Source organism: Gekko japonicus, unplaced genomic scaffold (genome assembly GCF_001447785.1).
Source record: "Gekko japonicus isolate JY-2015 unplaced genomic scaffold, Gekko_japonicus_V1.1 scaffold115, whole genome shotgun sequence".
Taxonomy (NCBI): domain Eukaryota; kingdom Metazoa; phylum Chordata; class Lepidosauria; order Squamata; family Gekkonidae; genus Gekko; species Gekko japonicus.
Window position 1 is genome coordinate 671,196 of NW_015163095.1, and position 22,486 is coordinate 693,681.

Consider the following 22,486-nt stretch of genomic DNA (forward strand, 5'->3'; position numbering starts at 1 on the left):
TCCAGGAGGATGCATATTGGGTATATATTGATGGCACCATGTCAACCTGTGGCAGTGGCAGAACAGCAGGGATAATCTCAGGATCTGAACAATCAGAAGGATAATAGTAACTAAAGTGGTAGCAGAATAGGCAGTACATTCTGCATTATTTGTACAGGGCACCCACTGAAAGGGGATGGGGTGGACACAAACACAAATCTACTTTCAGTTTTCAGTTTTGTTAAAAATTATTGCTATCAACCATGTTCGTTTTCCTTTATTTTATTTATTTCCATTTGTTTCAGTAGGAAACACATTTCTGTCTGTAGCTTTCCCATCATCCCATAGAAATGAAATTCTCAGTGCTTTACTGTCTCCCCCAAGGGACTGTCCCTGCCAAACGTGAGGCATATGAAAACACCCCGAACAAGTGGACACAGACACTTGATAAGTCAACAGGATAGGTAAGCACAATTGAACACATAATGTAGTGGGATACTTGTGAGAGGGGTCTATTTTAAAACAAAAAAAATGGAGAATAAAGCAAGGTGGGATAATCCCTGTCTCCCAGCACTACCACCCCCTACACACATCTTCATTGCAGTCCGGTGCTTCACACACACACAGCTCCAATACCAGAACTGAGTATTCCTAATCATTCCCAAACATTTGTAATCACACACATTGTTAGCTTGGTGGACTGACTAGCATGGAGGAAAGTGTGGCATTTGCCTTTGCCCCCATCCCATCTACAGTGTTTCCTGCAGGATTCCCAGCTGCCTGGAGAAAAAAAGCCTGTCTGTTTAATAGAGACTTAATGGGATATTATTTACCAGGTGATGTTATTTACCACCATGAAAAGCTTCAACTGCCCATTTCCACATATTAAACCTCTATTAAAGGGAGAGACCATTTTTTTTCTTCAGGATGTTGGCAACCCTAGCTTCCTGTTTGTATTCCAGTGTGCAGAAGCTGTTATAGTTTTTAAAGAAATTCAGCAGAGTTAAAAAAACAGTTTAGCAATGCCAGAGTTCAATAATCAGACCCAGAGTCCATGTGTGTTTAAAAATATAAAAGTTTACTACAATTCTACCATAGGGAAGGGTAACTTGGGAGAAAATAACAGAGAGCTAATTCAGCTACATCCTCTCTAGACTAGAAGAACTGGAAAAAGATGGCCCTCCAACGTGCTTCTACTCCAAGGCGAACAAAGACGGGAAGAGGGCTCATAAAATGCAAAGTTACTAACACTTCGCTCCCAATCAAACTCTTAGAACAGGGATGCTTTCGCGGGCTAACAGACTTGAGCTAACATTGGCTAACACAAAGACAGGTGATTTCCTGTAACAACAGAACAGACATTTAACCCTATACATACACATTGAGTGTTTTCAACATGCAAATACCCAACACCCCTTCTCATGTTAAAACACGAAAGTCAGACAAATATAAACATTCACGAAGATTCTCAAAACGTTGCTTGTCAAGCGGCTTGGTCAGGATGTCAGCAATCATCTGGTCAGTAGGACAGTATCTCAGTTCAATCAGTTTTTGGTCTTGCAGCTCTTTCACGTAGTGACACTTGAGTGCGATGGTCTTGTTTCTAGACTTGGTTCCTTCTCCTTTGCAGATAGCAATACAGGCTTGATTGTCCTCAAAAAGAATTATTGGCTTTGGTTCATCTATGCCGAAGTCCTTCAATAGATGTATGATCCAGTAAAGTTCATAACTTGCAGTTTGCGCTGACACACATTCAGCTTCTCCAGTAGACATGGCTACAATGCTTTGCTTTTGACTAGTCCAAGTAATTAAACTGTCTCCATAGTAGAACAAGTATCCACTTGTAGATTTTCCATCAGGTGAGGCTTTGTCCCAGTTGGCATCCATGTATCCAGTCAGTCTGGGTTCAACACAGGTTGAAATCTTAAGTTTGTAATCCAAAGTTCCTTTCAGGTATCTTGCAATTCTCTTAATAGCTTTCCAGTCATGCTCATTAGGTGAACTGGTCTTTCTGCACAAAAGTCCAACAGCTGAAGTAATGTCTGGACGACAGATTGTGCTCAAATACAATAATTTTCCAATTGCAGATCTGTACTCATGATTGTCTTTTAGTGGTTTACCTTCAGTAAGCTTGGGATAGTCCTTATCCATTGGAGTGCTTACAATTGCAGAATCTTTCATTCCTACAGATTCAATAAAGTCCATGATCTTTTGCTTTTGGCTCAAAAGAAAACTTCCATCATCAGTCCTTTCAATTTGTATTCCAAGATAGTATTGTACAGTTCCTAACTGTTTCACTTCAACTTCCTTGTTTAGTCCATCAGCAATTTCTTGTACATCACTTTGATTTTGACAGCAAATAATCAAATCATCAACATAAATTAGTATGTATTGATACTTTCCATTTTTAAGTCTTGTGAACAAGCAAGGTTCTGCTATTCCTTGTTTAAAGTTCTGTTTACGTAGCAGTTTAGTCAGCTTCTCGTTCCAGGCTTTGGCTGCTTGTTTTAGTCCATAGACACTCTTGTTGAGTTTACACACTAGGCCTTCTTGTCCTTCTGTTGAGAATCCCTCTGGTTGTTGCATATAGATTTCTTCATCCAGGTCTCCGTTGAGGAAGGCTGTTTTGATATCCAAATGTTCAACGTGCATGCCCCTTGAGGCTGCTATGCTCAAAAGTGTCCTGAAGGATGTGTAGCTCACAACAGGTGCAAAGGTTTCCGAGAAATCGATTCCATATTTCTGTGAAAATCCTTTCGCGACTAGACGGGCTTTGTATTTGTCTATTTTGCCATCAGGGTCATACTTTACTTTGTACACCCATTTACAACCGATGGCTTTTCTGTCAGGAGGTAATTCAGTAAGAGTCCATACCTCTTTGTCTTGTAAAGATGCAAATTCTTCTTCCATTGCATCCATCCACTTGCTTCTCTCAGGTGCAGGTAGTCTGTTGACTTCCTTCCAGTTATTAGGTTCCTTTATTGGTTGCACATTTGCACAAATTCCATACATCGGTGGTGGTACACCTTTGGTACTCCTTGCCGATTGTCTCACAGTGATCGTCTCTCTTACCCTTGGCGATGCTTCTCCAGGTTCCCCTTCTGAGCTGGAACTCTCTTGTGGAGATGGACCTGCCTGGTCACAGGTGGTCTGCGCAGATTGCCAAGTAAACACGTCAAAGAAAGAGACATCAGTAGTATCCTCTGTAGTAGTGGGTTGCACTGTGGACTCAGCCAGGTTAGGAGTTAGCAAAACATTGCTTTCATCTACACGTACCACATTGCATACTTTAACATATCCAGTTTCAGGGTTTAGAATTCTGTACCCTTTGCCACTAGAGGCATATCCGACTAAGACACCAATCTCTGCTCTTGGATCAAGCTTGCCCCTTTTCTCCTTTGGTATATGCGCATAGGCTTTTGATCCAAAGGCTCTTAAATGTTTAAGTCCAGGCATTCGGTTATGCCATAATTCAAAAGGGCTCTTATTGGTAACTTTAGATGGGATTCGGTTATGCAAATAAACCGCAGTGTGGACTGCTTCTGCCCAATAACACTCTGGAAGTCCAGATTGCATTAGCATACAACGCGCCATTTCCTGTATCGTGCGATTTAATCTTTCTGCCGTGCCATTCTGCTGCGGCGAATAAGGCACTGTTGTCTTATGTTCAATCCCTTCTTGTTCCATGAATCTTTGGAACTCACTGCTGCAGTACTCTGTACCATTATCAGTGAACAAAACTTCTGGCGCCTTGCCAAATTTGTTCTTAACAACAGATACATAGTATTTAAACTTGTCAAGCACCTCATCTTTGCTTCTAAGCAGGTAGGTGTAAACATATCTGGTTTTTGCTTCCAGAAAACTGACAAAGTATCTGTTACCTCCAGCAGATGCATGAATAGGCCCAACTAAATCAGAGTAGACACACTCTAGCAGTTTAGTGTTTGAGTCATGAGGTTTAGTAGTCTTATAAGAGGGAGCTGTGCCCTTGGATTTAAGACAAATATCACAGCCATCTTTCATGAGCTCACATTCTGCTGCGTCAACATTGCATTCTTTCAATAATTGCTTCACAGATTTTATATTTCTATGTGCAAGTTTCACATGCCAAGCAAACAAACAGTCTTTGTGATTGCATTCAGTTGATTTTGTATGGCACACCATTCCATTAGCTTCAACTTCGTCATCATCATCAAAATTAGCATTAGCAATATGTCTCAAGTAATGAAAACCATCATTTGTTTGTAACATCATGTTAAAACCACTCTCACTCCAGATCTTTCCATGATTTGGTCTAAGATCAACATAACTTCCACTTTCCATTATTCTCTTTGTGGAAATCAAGTTGTGTATGGCGTTGGGTATAAAAGCACAATTTTTGAGGGTTGCCTCAACAATTTTGTTATCAGAATTCATGCCATACACCTGGACCGTTCCTGTCCCCGCAACTGAAAGAGATTCGCCCGCAGCTCCTTGAAGAGCAGGTCTACAGTCTCTATCTAGATCAATAAACCATTTTTCAGATTTAATCACATGAAAACCGCTTCCAGAATCAATGATAAACATATTATCATCCTCATCACACACTTCATTGACAGCCAATGCATGCATTTCGCTTTCTTGCTTCTCAGTGTCAGCCTTTTGAGGCTGCTTCTCTGTCACAGCAAAAACATTGCGCCTGTCTGCTTGACTGCCAGGAGCACTCTGGCCACGCCCTCTAGAGGGTCCTGTTGCAGACCGGTTAAACTGAGCGCGGTCACTTTTGGCGCGAGGTTGATCATGAGCCTTTTGATCTCTTTGTTCCTGAAAAACCTTTGAATCAGGCGACTTTTCTGACCAACAATGTCTGGCTACATGTCCCAGCTTCCCACACCGAAAACACTTCACATCTCTCTTCCCTTTGTTTCTTTCACATTGAGATTTGATACTTAACACAGACAAGTCATCCTTTGTTTTTGAAAGGGCTCTTCTCTGGCCTTCTTTCAGATAAGCCAAAACAGGAGGCAGAGTTTCAGACTTAGAAATATAGGTATCATTCAGCCTTTTTAACATCTCTCTGGCCGTTTGGCATTTTAGAATTTCTCTATGGTCACGTGGACACAAAGATTTCATGATAATGGCTATCGCTAGCTCATCATCAGCCACATATCTTTCCAACTCTTCTTCACCCACGGGGGGGTCTGTATTAATTACATAAAGAGCTGAATATGATTGAAGAGCATTTTTAACACATCTAAGCCAGTAGTCGAAATTATCCTTATTCAGAACTGGGATTTTACAGAATGCTAGGTTCTTGTTAGTTGCCATGCTGGCTTTCAATTGCTTAATTGCTCAATACTTCACCACTTCGCAGGGTAGAGATGAGAACTGGCGTTCCTTTTGATGTGCGCGGGACCTCCAAGCTGCTCCGGCAAGATCGGTCTCACCCCCTCCTCTTTCTCTCGGCTCCAAGCTCCGGCTTGCGGCTTGCTTCGCAAGGGAAAAAGATGTTCTCAAGACGAAAGGCACATAAGAATTCTCTTCGCCAGAAAACACAGCCTTTCAGACTGATTTCACAGGCACTGGAGAAAAAAAATCAGGAGCCTTGCTTGGACACCATTTAATCCAATTGCGATTAAAAAAAAATTTCTTTCTACCTTAGAAAAATCCTAACACACATTGGTTGCTTTTACTCTGGTCTCATTGCGCATCAGAAGCTTACTGGGCCCATAACCTTTTTGTTAGAGTTTTTAAAGAAATTCAGCAGAGTTAAAAAAACAGTTTAGCAATGCCAGAGTTCAATAATCAGACCCAGAGTCCATGTGTGTTTAAAAATATAAAAGTTTACTACAATTCTACCATAGGGAAGGGTAACTTGGGAGAAAATAACAGAGAGCTAATTCAGCTACATCCTCTCTAGACTAGAAGAACTGGAAAAAGATGGCCCTCCAACGTGCTTCTACTCCAAGGCGAACAAAGACGGGAAGAGGGCTCATAAAATGCAAAGTTACTAACACTTCGCTCACAATCACACTCTTAGAACACGGATGCGAGCTAACATTGGCTAACACAAAGACAGGTGATTTCCTGTAACAACAGAACAGACATTTAACCCTATACATACACATTGAGTGTTTTCAACATGCAAATACCCAACAGAAGCAAACCACATGCCCGGGTAATAAGCTGGCACAGCAAACAAACACACTCTGATACCAATGGCTTAAAGCAGACTCAGTAGCTGGGTACTGGGTCCAGTCTCACAAAAGCAAGCTAGCCGTACAAACAGGTTGAACCAGTAAGTAGCTCTGTTAAACCCAGGGCTTAAATATCCCGGAGGGCAAAAGGCCCCCACTTTCTTCCTGAGCTTCCTTTCATAGGCCCACCATCTTTGTTGCTCTCACTGGGTGGGTGGGTGGGGGGGGGGAGAACTTGGGAGGACTGGTAGTCCAGGATCTTGCCCTTCCCAAAAGGGAACTGGTTGCCCTGGAGCATGTTGGCATCGTTGCATAGAACTTTTCCTTCATGGGGCAGGTCCTTCAACGGGGGCCTTGGAATCCATGGGCTCCGGGTCTGGATGGGGCCCATTTGTGTTGGGTGTTTCCTGAGCCTCCTGGTCTTCCCCCAGAGTGGTCTCTGGTTCCTTGTGTTCATCATCATCAGAGGAGTCTGTTCCTGAGTCCGGCCTGGAGGGGGTTTACAACAACAGGTGCCACTGCTACCTTAGAATCAAACTAAAGCACCCCCTCCCCCCAGCAGTAATGTGGTTGGTGTAATGGCACGTTGGTAAAACAGAGCTACCAGGTCATTCCTCTTTGGTGGCTTCTACTGACTGCTGTGCGTTCCTGTCAATGAACTCTCTGCTGAGTCACACACTCATTCCTTCCTCTGACCTTTTTGAACTTTAAACCAGATCCTGATGTTTCTTAAATATTACCAACTGTTGTTTACTTTTCAGTTTGAATTCATTATAGTCACAGTATTAAATAACAGGATATTTTTGGTTCATTTTTGATTACCTATACTGTTCTAAGGTACAGTCCTTAAAAAAAAGAAGAGATCTTTTCAAAATAACTGCTCCATTTGTTTCCCACACCTTGCCTTGCAAGCAGTGCACCAACAGCATGGGAAGCTATTGTCTGGACACAGCTTGTGGCCCAAAATTGAGCTGCCAGCCTTTTATCTTGGTTATTACTTCCCATCTGTATTGTGTAAAATATAAATGCTGAAAAGGTTGGACCCCCATCATGCTAGATTTCTCCAGTTCCACACCCTGTTTCTCCACCTTACCCACCCTCCTCCCCTGCCTGCTGTGACCAGAAGGACTCTAATTCTGCCCTACAGCAGGGAGTAAAGTTGCCAACAGCCTGGAGAAAAAAGCCCTATGTCTTTAATAGGGGCTTAAACGAGCAGCTGAAGCTTTTCATGGCATGGACGATCATCACCTGGTAGATAACATCTCATTCAGCCTGTATTAAAGGGGCAGGACATTTCCTCCCTATGCTGTCGGCAGTTCCAGCAGGTAGCAGGAGACAGAGATGAGTTAATTTGTTTAACCATGTATTCCCCCCCCCCTTCTCTACCTTTCTTTCCTTTTCCTACTTCTTCCTGGTTCTCTTCCACCTGGTGGTGATGCTGCTCTTGTTGTGACTCACCTGGCAGGGGAGACACCTTGATCACGAAGGAGGTTTTCCCAGGGTGAGGCTCATCCATTGCACTGCGGGTGTGCTGACCCCTGCGATTTCCCCAAATGCAGGAAACTCGACTGCATAATTTGTGGTATCATTCTGCACACTGGTAAGTGCAGCATTCTTTCTGTGTCATGGAGACTTCCGTCTAGAATGAATTCTGTCTAGAATACCTTGCAAGAGAAGGTTTACTTAGGTCTTGAAAGCTTCTCAAATATGCCAGCAGGTTTCCGATCCTTCACCAGCCAACGTGTACACATTTCCATACTTTCCTTCTACCTCAATGAGGGTTAGAAACATGCTTCAGAAAGTTACATGTTTCCAGGATGCCAGCTCAGCATTGTACGCACCTGACGTGCACCTTCTGTGGACTCAACACAAGTGTGCAGCACCAAACTCAAATACTTACATGTTGTTGTGACTGGATGCAGTCTGCTGAGCATGTTGCTGTCCTCCACCTGAAGGCCAATGCCATGAACATGCATTTCATGCAGAACACAGTGTGAGTCCGGTGGCACCTTTAAGACCAACGTGGTTTTATTCTGGGCATAAGCTTTTGTGTGTACTCTCGCTGCTTTAAATACATGCATACGAAAGCTTATACCCAAAATGAAACTTTGTTGGTCTTAAAGGTGCCACTGGACTCACACTTTGTTCTGCTGCTTCAGACCAACACGGCTACCCACCTGAATCTACTGCTATGCATGTTTACTCAGTAGTAAATTCCATTTTGTTCCATCAGGCTTATGTCCAAGTAAAGGTGTAAGGAGAAGGCAATCCCAGTAGTATGGCAAAAGTTATTGACACAGTAAAAATAGTAATAATAAATAGATTATAAAACAATCTGCATCATGGTTAGTTAACTCCAGTTCCAGTGCCAAAGAGTGCCTATGAGCATCTAAGAGTGCATATGAGCATCTAAGCAAAAATTAGTTGTCTTTGGACAGATCTTCAAGGCTGCAATTAGATAACAGAGAGGGTAGAATGAGAATCATTCTAGAATCATTCTAGCTGTATCTGAAGAAGTGGTGACTCATGAAACCTCACGTCCTGCCACGAGTTTTGTTGGTCTTTAAGATACTACTGGACTCTTGCTCTTTTCTACTGCTACAGACAGACTAACACAGCTACCCATCTTGATCTATCTCTACGGGGAGGGTGATAGCCTTATCTTTACCAGACAAAAATATATTAGATGGTAATAATGAGAACATGCAGGGAAGTATGATATTAATGGAGAAATAAAAATTAATCTTATTGAGAAATATAAATCACAACTAAATAAAAAGTAGTGAGTGATTCTGTCTCTGTGTTTCCACATGGGCAGGCCCTCTGTTTGATTGGATTATCTCGGAATCTACTGAATAATTCATTAAGGTATAGAGCATCGTGTCAAACCAAGAAGAAAAGTCTTCAATAAATTGGAATTGTTAAACATTTCAGATAATCTGGAAGCACTGGAAAAGAAGGGGTACTCAGTCCCCCAAAAGACAGTGCACATTTCCTTTTTGAATTGCTGCATAACTCAAGGTGGTCCCTTTGTTTTAGGATAGTAATTATCTTGTTCATAACTATAGGAAGATCTGATGGAAAACTAGTGTAAGAAATATGCAAATATGAGAGGCTTTTGTCTACAAACTTTGTTCAGGAGGACACAAAAGGTTCAAGTTCAGTCCATTTTAGAAGGTCCAGAAGAAAATCGCAGGCCCCGGTCACACAGGCAGGAAACTGCAGAGGAGAAGCGTGGCTGTTTGCCCTGGGGCAAACTACTGCGCAGTTACGTGATCAGACCTCCTGTGGAGGTCCTGTGGAGGTACCGTGGAGGTTCCATGGCAAGGGAGAGGTGCCGATCACAGGACAAGCCGGCGCACAACGAAGAAGCGCGCGCCGCGGCAAACTTTTTTATTTTTGTGTACATGACAAATGTGCATGCTTCGTTGGGTGCGCATGCGCATCCACAGAGACTTGGACAAAAAAAAAACACCTTATTTGCAAGGGGACATGGGCGGGCGCCGGATGCCACCGGAAACGCGATCAGACGCCCGCCCTTGCCCCGCAGTTTCCGGAAACTAGTACCTCCAAGGTACTAGTTTTTTGCCACGCAGTTTCGGCTGGAAGCCTCGGTTGAGCCACGGGAGGGCTACGCTTCCCAGATGTGCTGGTGAGATCGCGCCCGGAAACTCCGGCTGTTTTCCGTCTCACTTGTGTGGCTTCTGTTACGTGTGACCGCAGCCCAAGTCTAGCAAATAAAATCTAAATTTCACTACAGCCTTCCATACCATCAAAGAGATGGAAGTAAGGCCTGCTTCTAAATACTTGAAAGATGGCCCAGAGAAATTTTGATTGTAAAGATTCAGTTTTGGAATAAAAGCTAGACACAGAAGTGATGACATCAGAGGTGATGCTCTGCTTTTTGGGCAGACTCTATGGTTAAAATTGGGCTCAAACCATATTTTGGCCAAAAAGCAGAGTGTCGCCATAGGATGTCGTTGTGTCAGGGATATTAGGGATGTTGCTGTCCTTGTGGTGGGCAGAAGCCCCGAAAATCAGGAGATCCCCTGCCTGGACCACGGTCTGGAAACCCTAATACAAATTGCCTCCGGAATGATAAAGAGATCTCATAAGAACATAAGAAAAGCCAATGTTGCATCAGGCCAATGGCCCATCCAGTCCAACACTCTGTCACACAGTGGCCAAAAATACCAGGTGCCATCAGGAGGTCCAGCAGTGGGGCCAGGACACTAGAAGCCCTCCCACTGTTGCCCCCACAAGCACCAAGAATACAGAGCATCGCTTGCCCCAGACTGAGAATTCCTATCTATACCTTGTGCCTAATATCCACTGATGGACCTCTGCTCCATATGTTTATCTAATTCCGTCATGATTGCTACTAGATGTACTTTGGTGGATTCAAGGAGACAAGAATAGTAAAAATTCCAGTTATTAGAAGAGGCAAAATGAAGGCCTAAATACTTTTAGACACTTGCTCAATCAAATGCCCATCCGGGATCCATGGGTCTGCTTTTTTCTGTGATGGGTATTTCTGGAGACACATTATTTTGGATTTGATGTAGTTAATGGGAAATGGATTATTGTGTCAATAAGAAACAAAAGCTTGGAGAAGATGTCTTAATCCCACCCTTGAGCGAGAAAGAAGAGCTGTATAAAGTAAAAGCAGAATAGGATATGCAGCCAGAGTAGGAGCATGAAAATGATTAGTTTTGTAATTTATTTGGGAGGTCATATAAATACAGATTAAGTCAATCTGGTGCCAAAATATGACCTTGTCCAACATCTTTTGTGACAGGGACTGGGTTTAAGAGGCAACTAGTTGTTGGACATCTTATTCTCATGGTAGTTGAAGTGTGTAAAGAGACAATTAGATGTAATAATTGTTTAGGAATTCCCAATTGGTCTAACTTGATCCAAAGCCTTGTGTGTGCGATGTTGTTGAAGGCTGCCCTGAGGTCCATAAAAGTGGTAAATAAATTATCTTTAAGATATGCTGTATATTTATCAGCTAGAAAGGAGAGCACATATGCATGATGCAATGTCAGTGAACCCTTTTTAACCAATTTGTTCAGGGCCTGGAATTGATAAATTGTAGGACCAACTCCAGAGCTTTAGTTGTAGGTGGGCAGCATACAGCTTTCCTGGTATGAACAACAGGCTGATTGGTCTATAATTGGCTGGGGAGTGCTGTGAGCCCTTCTGTACAGGAACTACAATAGCTTCTCACCATTTTTCAGGGACTTGACCAGTTGAATCAATCACAGTGAATAAGCATTGTGAAATTGGCAACCACCAGTCACAGTAGACCTTAAAGGGATAACTAATCTAAAATAGATTGGATGATGATATAATCCTAGATAACAATCTGGGATTTTTAAAAAGAAGTCTGAACTGCAAGGTTCTTGTCCTTCCACTTTCTGACTGCGCCCATCTCTTAGAATCATAGAGTTGGAAGGGTTAATGCTGTTAAAACATTCTCTGATGCAGTAAGGCTTCCTGTTTCTAAAGCCTGAGAGAGATAAAATGCCAGGGCTTTCACCAGATGGTAATCCTTGTGCTCTGGTGCCTGTGAACTCTGCACCATGCCAGTGAACAATCTGCTGTTCATAGCCAGCAGGTTTGCCAGGCATTTGTTCCTTAGGGGTGTAGTTGGCACTTGTACGATTTGTATAATTAAGTGTGTTCATTTACCTATTAATCCTGCCATCCTCAACACTTAATGAGTCATGCAGTAAACATACTTAATATTGTATTCCTTATTCAGCCAAAAGGAAGAAAATAGGCTTCAGCTTGTCGTCATAATGATAAACACCCAATATGTATTTCTTGTTACTGTGGTATCTGAGAATATCATATTCTGTAATGGACTCAGCCGCACAGCATTCCATTGTGGAAGGAAAGTTCAGATAATGCCAATTATGCATGTAGGAAGCAATGTAGCACTTATTTCAAGGACTGAATGTGCTTAAGAAAAGCAGATGCAAAACAGGCCAGGGTAGATCAAGCCGCACTTGCTGCAATTTCTTCTTCTGCACCATTATTAAAAGGTACAGGAGCCGTGTCCTGTTCTGAATGTGGTCACCCTTGGGGAATTTGTATATCACGTTCAGGTCCTTGGTTTCCTGCATCCCGAGCTAGACTCCTGCAGGTCTTTAATGACTAATCAAGCCCTTCTTTTGTGCAGGTTTGTTGAGAGAGCAATGGGGAGAGAGGAAGGCATAAAAAGGAGAGTTCCTTTCTGTTTTACCTCTCACTTTCATGCCTATGCACCCTCATTCCCCTGTGTCTTGAAAATCCTGTTTTGAGCAGAAAGAAAAAGTGGGCTGGTATGTGGAGGCCAGAGACTATTCAGGAGCTTGAATTTGGGCCAGGGGACCAGCTATTGCTGGCTTCTGATGACAGGGCGTGTCCAGATTACATTTCTGCAGTCTTCACCCTAGAGGAACAGTTTCATTATGTATTCGTTTGGTATATAATGCCTTCAACTTATACAGAGAAAAAAGCACAACAGAGAGAAGCCCATACCCCAAGGGGCATATGATCTACATTAGATCATTGGATCATGCGACTTGCCAGTTGTCCTTGCAACAGGCTAGAGCAGTCCTGAGCAACTTGTAGCCCACCGGTTTCAACAGTCCCTGTGCCATGTCTTATGGCTTGTGACATGCTTGACAATGTCCCTGTTTCCGCAGTCTCAGGCAGGCAATAAGACCTGGTACATAGCTGGTATATAGGGCTTGACATGGTGAGTTAGAAGTTGTGCAGGCTTGAGCTGCAGCAATTCCCTTACAGATGCTGTCATGGTTCTGGCTACTGGTTGTCAGATATGAGTTGGAATGGAGATCTCAGAGTCCTTATATTCTAGTCATAAGGTGGGGGTTGGTATTGCAGGGAAGGAACTCAGGATGCAAAGGTACAATGTGCAGTTTGAACAGCTTGATTAGAGCAGGAGAGAAATGCTTGCGGGTGGTGGTGGTGGAGATTGAAGGCAAGGGTTAGCTTCCAAAAGGTAAGTAGCAATTACCTGTTAATGTAGCAATCAGCAGGAAAAAAAAAATAATGGTGTATACACAGTCCCTTTGGTCAGGGCTTTGGCTTAGCCAAAACCAGCGTATTCATCACTGATTAGACAGCTGTGGCCTTTGTACTTTAGGAAGTCAAATCACATTACTCCAGTGAGCCTTCACCGGTCCAGTCTCATGCTTCAAAAATAATGTCCCCATATTCATGCAGCATGTTTGCAAGGAAACCAGGAATGGAACTGATATGCTGCATGTTTTGATAACTATGTAAAAGAGGTCTTTGGCCCTGGACAGAAGGTTGGAAACACTGAGGTGGGCTTGGAAGCAATAATCTAGATACACATAGCAAGATGGATTATATTACTTGCTTGCAGCATGGTGGGTTAGACAGCTGGGGGCTGAATCTGATTTGTGCTTTAAACCAAGGAGATGCCTGTTGCTATCTGACATGGAAAATCCTCAGTGGACCAAGCGTTCCTAATCAGCAAGGATAATATTGTTTCAGTCAAGGTTTATTAGAACTGACATGTAGCTATGCTATGCAATTTTTAGACTTGGCATTATGCAACTTGGTATATAAAGCATGAGTAATAGTCCTGCTGCTCTGAGAACAAAACCAGAATTAGAGAGTGAGATACCGGGAAGCTTAGAAGAAGACTCCACACAGTGGGAAAACAAAAGGTTTATCCCCCCACCCCTTTTCTTCCCAGGTGTGTAAGGACAGGTCTGTAATAGCTATACTGTGGAAATATTAAATGTTTCCTAGAGAAAACCCTTCCAAAGAAAAACTTTAGTGACAGGATATTCGTATTAATGAGAAACTTGCAGGGAATGGATCATTATCTTAGCACAATCACCTTTCGTTCAAGATTGCAGTCTTAGATGTATTTACTTGAAAAATGGTTTCTACTGAAATCTGTATCTTTCTTCTAGGTGGTAAATGTATTGAAGATCAGAGTATAACACAGAATCAGATTTGTTTATAGAATTGCTGAGATACAACCTGCAGAACACACATTCCCAACTAAATGTGCCAATAAGTGAGAGATGGTAGTTGCTGGTTGGTCCTAACCTTTCCTCCGGCTCTTCCTTCATCCATCCTACTTGCTGTTGAAGGCAGAGCTCCATATTTTCCCTGCAACAGGCTGTGGAGTGGGGACAAAAGGCCCAGGAAAGGAACAGGCAGGTGCAGTTCCAGTGGAATTTAGGTCAGGCTCTGCCTACTTAGTCATTATTACCATGGGGTCTCCTTTGACCTTTTACATGTGTTAGACACTACATGAATTAAAAGACATAATATAGAATCATAGAATCATAGAGTTTGAAGGGACCTTCAGGGTCATCTAGTCCAACCCCCTGCAGAATGCAGGAAATTCACAAATACCCCCCCACACCCACAGTGATGGCTGTTCCATGCCCAGAAGATGACAAAAAGCCTTCAGGATCCCTGGCCAAACCGGCTTGGAGAAAAATTGCTTCCTGACCCCAAAGTGGCAATCAGCATTTCCCTGGGCGTGTAAGATAGGGCCATAAGAACTAAACACTGAGGCAACCCTTCCTGCCCTTCCTCTCATGATCTGCCTAAGTTCACAGAATCCGCATTGCTGTCAGATGGCCATCTAGCCTCTGTTTGAAAACCTCCAAAGAAGGAGAGCCCACCACCTCCCGAGGAATTCTGTTCCACTGAGGAACCACTTGAACTGTCAGGAAGTTCTTCCTAATGTTTAGCCAAAAAGTCTTTGGATTTAATTTCAACCTGTTGGTTCTGGTCTGACCTTCTGGGGCAACAGAAAACAATTCCGTACCGTCCTTTATATGACAGCCCTTCAAGTACTTGAAGATGGTTATCATATCACCTCTCAGTCGTCTCCTTTGCAGGCTAAACATACCCAGCTCCTTCAACCTTCCCTCATAGGATTTGGTCTCCAGACCTGTCACGATCTTCATTGCTCTCCTCTGGACATGTTCCAGCTTGTCTATATCCTTCTAAAATTGTGGTGCCCAAAACTGAACACAATACTCTAGGTGAGGTCTAACCAGAGCAGAGTACAGTGGTACCATCACTTCACGTGATCTGGACACTATACTTCTGTTGATACAGCCCAAAATCGCATTTGCCTTTTTAGCAACTGCACCACACTGCTGACTCATGTTCAGTGTATGGTCTAGTAAGACCCCCTAGATCCTTTTCGCACATACTACTGCCTAGACAAGTCTTCCCCAACCTATAATTATGCATTTGATTTTTTCTACCTACCTATGCACACACTTTAAAGGAGTCTTCAGAGTACACCATCTCTACACATATTTCTAGTTCTTCTTTCTGCTTGTGGCACTTTGTTCTAGTCTGGATTGTGATAGATTGAGATCTGTGATCTCATATCACAAAGGAAGGGGGGATCTACCTTCCTGAGAATTCCACTCCTGAGCTACCCTTCTCTCCTACTCAGTCAACCCATTTAAAGGTAAATACTTACTTTACAGTAATCAGGAAACTTTATATTTTGTTTGAAAAAGAAATTACTTCAAGGCGAGTTCTTTATAGAACTAGACAGCGTACAAAAATCAGGTAGTATTAATAAGGCAATTTATCACGCTGCTTTTCTCCGCAGCAGGGACCCAATGTGGCCTACAAAGGTACCCGAGTATAATGTAAACAAACCAAATAAATGCAATTCAGATCAACAAACAAAAAGCACAAAAGTTTGTCATAGGCAGGTTCTGGGTTCAGTGGGCTTGTTTGTTTAGCAGCCGTGGGCTGGGAGCCATGGACCAAAAGCCATTTTGGCTTCTTACTAAGAAGTACAAGATACAGTTGCCTGCAACCAATTGACTACAAATGTGTCAGATGACTGAATGTGAGCAGTCTCAGAGGAGCTGAATAACTCTATAAAAGGAGTAAGAAATTCTAGCTGGGGTGGTTAATACAATTGCATATTGGGGAAATTGTCCATTGCTTCAGTCTTATTCCTACAAAGGCAGAGAAAAACAGGTACATTCTAAGTAGAATTAAGGAAGTGGACATGAATTTGGTGGGCACACACATAGGCTAGGCATTCAGCAAAAAAACAACAACCAAACCCTGGCACCAAGGTAATTACACAATTGATTAATGGCCACCGCCCCTCAGTCTTCAGTCAGTGTCCCCTTCCCCTCAATTACTATGATTCTTGGGCTTCTCTTCAAGCTATCCTAGGCACAAAATTGCAGTCCATATCCATGGGGTAGTGTTGAAGTTCTACATATACTTGTTGGGTATTTTTAAACTGTTTTCTTTTTGTAAACCTGTTGTGAACTGCTGAAGGGTAAAATCTCATAAAGGATCATTAAGTTTTGGTGCTCTGGTACCTCACGGTGCTATTTCAGAGTTCAGCTGAGGGCAGCAAGCGGGGAGAGAATATCAGCAGAAAATAGGAGTGACAAGGATGTGTCCCGGGTTGGTTTCTACATCAGCAGCAACACGCAGGGCTATTTTTGAGCAGGAACGCACAGGAACGGAGTTCCGGCTGGCTTCAGAGTTGGCCACACCCACTATAGCCAAAACCTCTGTGTGCTTGGCTACAGAGGGAAGGGGCGCCCGGGCAAGCCAGGGGAAGGCAGTTTAAATTGCTTTCCCTTCCCTTCCCTCCAAGGGCTGGCTTGCTCGGGCTCCCCACAGCCGTGGGACGCCCGGGCAAGCCAAGGGAAGGCATGGGGGTGTGGCCCAATATGCCAATGAACTGTGCTGTCAGGGGTGTGGTCTATTATGCTAATGAGTTTCTGCTTTTGGGTGTGGCCTATTATGCTAATGAGTTCCTGCTGGACTTTTTCTACAAAAAAAGCCCTGAGCAACAGTACTGTCATTTCCATTTGCACACGCTGAGTACATTCTCATTGGGTCTCTTTATTTACAGGCCTTTTGACTTGCTTTGCTAATACCAGTTGCTACTGGTGTGGCTACAGTCTGTACAGATTTACTCCAATCTAAGTCCATTGAAATCAAAGGCCATAGACTAGAGAAACTCTGCACAGGACTGTACTGCGAGCTGCCTAAGAAAGAGTGCCTTTCTCGGGACTTCCCTGTGTTTGCTGCGCAGGTAAAATTTTAGTTTCCTATAAAAAGGGGATCCTTTGTCCTATAGACTGAAAGTTGGGCGGGACAACCACTTGGGTGAGAGGCAGTGTTCCCTCTAAGCTGAGTTAGTGTGAGCTAGCTCACAGTTTTTTAGCTTCTGGCTCACATCTTTGTCTTAGCTTAGGAAGGATGGCTCCCGAGCAGACTAATTCATGCGGTAGCCAAATTGCATGCTCACCACTTTAATGCCAGTAGCTCACAAAGAAGAATTTTTCCTCACAAGACTCCACAGCTTAGAGGGAGCATTGGTGAGAGGTATATCCCCCAGGAATTTTATTCCAGTTGGGTGAAATAAAAATAGCCAGAGATGTGTCCTCATTTTAATTGGCTGGAAATTTTATTCATTTATTTATTTGGTTAAATTTCTATGCCACCCTTCCCACAAGTGGGCTCAGGGCAGGTTAAAACATTAACAAAAAACAATAAAATCAAGATTAAAACTATGAACGTAGCCCTTAAATGATGGCAATCAAACTACATCACATAGGTAAGTCCATAAAAGCTTTGCCTTAAATTGGCCGGAAAAGTGTTACAACTACAAATGTGTTTTCCATGGAAGTCCATGAAATCTAATAAAATACACATAATGCAAATGTTTTAAAAAAGAAAATAAACTGAAAATAAACTTGAATAATTTTGTGTGCATACCCCATCAAGTACCACATACTGGGAAGATAAAAATTGTCTTGCTGAATCAGACGAACTGTGCTATCCTAAACAGTGTTTGCACCCTTCTAAGCCCTTTGACTTCAATGGAGTTAGAAGGGTGTAATTCTGCTTAGGATGGCAGTATAACAGGCTCCCTAGTACAGCACTCTGTCTCTAACAGAAGATCCAGCTTTAAGGGACGCTCATGGGAAAGGCAGGATAGAGGCATGGCTACTATCCATTGATCTCTTCCCTGAATTTGTCCAATCCTTTAAAAAAGTAATAATAATAGTCTGCCTTTCTCACTGGGGCACAAAGTGGATTACAAGTATAATAAAGGTAGTATAAGATAGTATAACTGGAATACTAAATTTTACTTTGCATTGAGATCTTGGGTGGGAGGGACAACTCATAGTACAAGAAAAACATTTTGTTTCCTAATATAAGTTTCTTATTTTTCTCCAAGGAGCCTCTGTGGAGAAAAAAGGGAGGGGGGGAAGGAAAGACAAACTGTTAGCCAGCCAAGAAATATAAATGTCAAAGCAATAATTGAGCTGCCCAGAAATTATCTGTGCAAGTTGTTTCCCTGCATTGCCAGCAGGATTCCTCTGTTCTTATGGTTAAAGTAAAAACATCAGTAAAGCTTTGCACATAATGAAGCAAAACAGCAATCAGATCAAATGCAACCAGAGTATGAAAGGAAGACTTTTTCAAGCAAACATGGACTCCTGGTCCTTTGATCAAGAAGGACAAAATACACCTGAAAAGCAAAATACACATGAACAGGGGTCAGTTTGTGGGAAAAGAGGTGCAGGAGCTCATTAGCATAACTTATTAGCATAACTTATTTGCATATGCCACACACCCTGACATCAGCCAGAGGTGTGTCAGAAGGCAACACCCACCACTCAGGCTCCATTGGACTGTTTTGGATTGCTAGCTATTGGGGGAGGAACGTGCAGATCTGTCCTCACAGAGGAGGGAGAGCTTGTACCTGAAGGCGGGCCGGGGGGGGGGAGGCTCTGAAACGTACCTGGCTGCTTCTTGCTCCTCATGGCCCAACTGAGGGCTGCTGGGAGCAGGGAGCGGGGCTTGTTGCATGTGCCCCCCCCTGAGCTCCTTACTGCCGGAGCTCCGCTCCTGTGCGCTCCCGCAGGAAATGACCCCTGCACATGAAAGATAGCAATATCACATGAATATTCATATTTATGTATTCTGAGGGTGAGGAAAGAGAAAATAAGCATCCACATACACTGTTATTTATGGAAATTATATAAATGCTAAGGTAACGGGTATTTAGCTATGGTGCTTGTATTTGGAAAAAGATGCATGCTGCAATTTCCAAATGCATGTACATGCACCAAAGTAGACATTTGTAAGATCTTTACACATGATGGTTTTAAGTGATGCCTTACATATGTGAAGCAGACATCTTGATCAAACAGCACTGAATGTTCATATTAGCTGCCTCAAACATGGTCATTTTTTGTCACCAAATGATGTGACCCTAAACGATGTACATGCATGTGTGAATCCGCCCATAGCTGCTTCTGATGAAGGATTTGACCACATTAAAAGAAACCTTAGAGGATCCTATGCTATACTGTTAGAAGCACAAGAAATCACTACTTGGACAATCAACCACTCCATCTGATGTATACTTTGAAACAGCTACTCCTTTCTTGAATGGGGCTTCCTGCCTTCAACTGCTGTTAGACACACATTAGGCAAAAGTATGATAATCCTTAAGAAAAGCCGTGTCTGTTCATAATAGATCACATTGTGAGTCAGTAGCAGGACAGACACAAGGAACAGAAGAAAAATTAGTGGATTACATTTTTTCCAAGCAGAGGCTGGCCAGGCAGTTAAGCTTTGGACCAAAAGTTTAAGGTAAAGGTTCCCTTGCTCGAAAGCCAGTCGAATCTGACTCTAGGGTTGCGGTGCTCATCTCCATTTCAAAGCCGAAGAGCCAGCGCTGTCCGAAGACATTTCCGTGGTCATGTGGCCGGCATGACTAAACCCCAAGGCGCACGGAACGCTGTTACCTTCCCACCGCAGTGGTCCCTATTTATCTACTTGCGATTTCTTGCTTTCGAACGGCTAGATTGGCAGGAGCTGGAACTAGAGACGGGAGGGCACTCCGTCATGCGGCACAACTAAGTATCCTGCTTATAAACTGAGAAACACCTGCATGGTCATTTTTTCTTGTCCAGTTAGTTAAGTTCTCTATAAGAAGGAAGTTGTGTCTTTCAGTGGCTGGTTCACAGTCTCTTAGAAAAGAGGAGACGAGGGGGCTGTGTGGTCTGAGTGTTCCTTTACTACAGGAATATTGTATTAGGGACCAATTGTCTGTGGCCAGGGGTGGTTAGCAATTTCCTATTATATATTTCTTCACCTGAAAAGTCCCCCACCTTAGCAAAGTGGACATAATTCTTCTGCATATCTCATTTGGACTTACAAAATGAGATATGTACATTTGTCTTTGAGAATTTAAAAATATCAAAGTAATTATACCTCAACAATAAATTCTAGGGCTGTTGCCAAAAATGGAAATTCCTGCCAAAATAGTATTGTGAAAGATGATGACCAGTTGATGTCCTTTTGCATTACATACGCAGTTCTGTTAACTACCCAGATCATATACTAGCATGGAGAATAGTCACCATTTTCTATGGCTAGTATATGAACACAGCTGCTTCAATGGTCATTAAAGATTATTATTTTTTTAAAATCTGGGCACTAATTTGAATTTCTGTATTTCAGCTGTTGGAGTTCTGTGAAGCTCTTCAGTCCCGTTTTCATTTAATTCTGATAACAATTTTAAATATAGTATTTATTGTTCTATCTCAACAAGACCTTCCTGTATGTTTAATAGGGAAGAAACAGATTGCAAAATTGTGCCATGATGTCTTCAGATGGTGAAAGCTGAGATATCCTGATGAACCTTGCTTGGGTTACCAATCTAAGATATTGTCCTACTTGTTTTTCCTAGCTAGAGGGCTGATTCCTTAGGAAAGAATGGTGGGTTCTTTATCAAAGCAAAGCTCAGGCAGGGAAATGTTATTCAACAGCCTTCAGGGATGCTGTTCTAGGATAACATAGCTCTATCCTCCATGGTTTTCAATCCAGATTCTACCTTTCCCTTGAGTTGTGCATCCATTTAGAGTTATTCAACCTTGGATTTAGGAGGACAGGTGCCATTCCAGATTTCAGTGTTTATGGGGGAAAGACCTCCATAAAAGTGGGATGCAGGATTTTCAGAAAGTTTTAAAAGTCTCTTCCTGGATATACTGAACATGAAATTGCCAATAAATAACACAACAACAGTTTATAGAGTACTTGTAGTTACTTATACATACATATTACAATACTATAGAAGTGTTATTGATCTCAGGTTGGTCAGTTATCCCTTTTAAGCAAGTGGTTTTAGCATGCACGCCTACTACATAGGCTCATTTAATTGCTGACGCTCATAAAGTTTTGTAATGTTCTGCAAACTAGTCAGTGTACAGCCAGCAAGTTGGTCTGACATAGACACTTTTCTAAGGAACTTTCACATGTGATCTGACACATGGGGTGGTTGTAAAACGTAAAGGTTCCCTTGCTCGAAAGCCAGTCGAATCCAACTCTAGGGTTGCGGTGCTCATCTCCGTTTCAAAGCCGAAGAGCCAGCGCTGTCCGAAGACGTTTCCGTGGTCATGTGGCCGGCATCACTAAACACCAAGGCGCATGGAATGCTGTTACCTTCCCACTGAAGTGGTACCTATTTATCTACTTGCAATTTCTTGCTTTCGAACTGCTAGGTTGGCAGGAGCTGGAACTAGAGACGGGAGCTCACTCCATCTTGCGGCACCCGGGTCTCAAACTGCTGAACTACTGACCTTCCACAGCCTGCAGTTCAGCGTCTTAACCACTTGAGCCACCACAGCTCCATGTTGTACACAGATGCTATTGTACAAAGATCTAGATCTGGTGTTTCTGCTTGTAGCCTAAGAGATGATAACATGATATATGATTAAGTTTCAGGCAGATACAGGCAGGGTAACAATGCTCTTTAACCCCCTCTGTAGTAGATAGGATATCAGTTCCTACTGAGCCTTTGTCTTCTCCCTCTGACTCAGCCAAGCTACCCTGTGTGCTGTCTGGGCCGTTTCTCCAGCCTTTAGAAGGCCGAATGAATCATCACCGTTCTTCTTTTTGAAACACCTCTGGATCCTCCAGCACACAGATCTCATTTTCTCCCTTGTTATATTTCCTTTAAAACTATTCATGTCTAGGAATCAATGAGAGGGAAAAAGTACATAATGGTATTTTCAATGCCCAGTCTCTTAAATAAAAAGAACTGAAAAGATAACCCTCTCATCTATGTAGCTCTGAGAAGCTTTGGTCATGGGACAGAGAGACACGCAAAAACAGAAGCATTGTCTGGAACACTTGTTTGCCTTTTTGGGGTCTTTTACTGGGAAGGACACTGAAAATCCTTGTTTTTGCGGGACTGTTGAATCCTCACTGACTGTCACTAGAAGCTGGGATTGGCTCAAGCA

General features: G+C 42.8%; 1 protein-coding gene across 1 annotated transcript in view; it reads left to right on the plus strand.

The window, feature by feature from the left end:
• Positions 1–22,143, plus strand: part of KCNC4 (potassium channel, voltage gated Shaw related subfamily C, member 4) — a 47,095-nt gene extending 24,952 nt beyond the window's left edge. Inside the window, exon 4 of the mRNA XM_015406557.1 lies at positions 22,064–22,143. Coding sequence (XP_015262043.1) covers positions 22,064–22,143 — 80 coding nt within the window. The remainder of the gene's footprint in view (positions 1–22,063) is intronic.
• Positions 22,144–22,486: the final 343 nt, after the last annotated feature.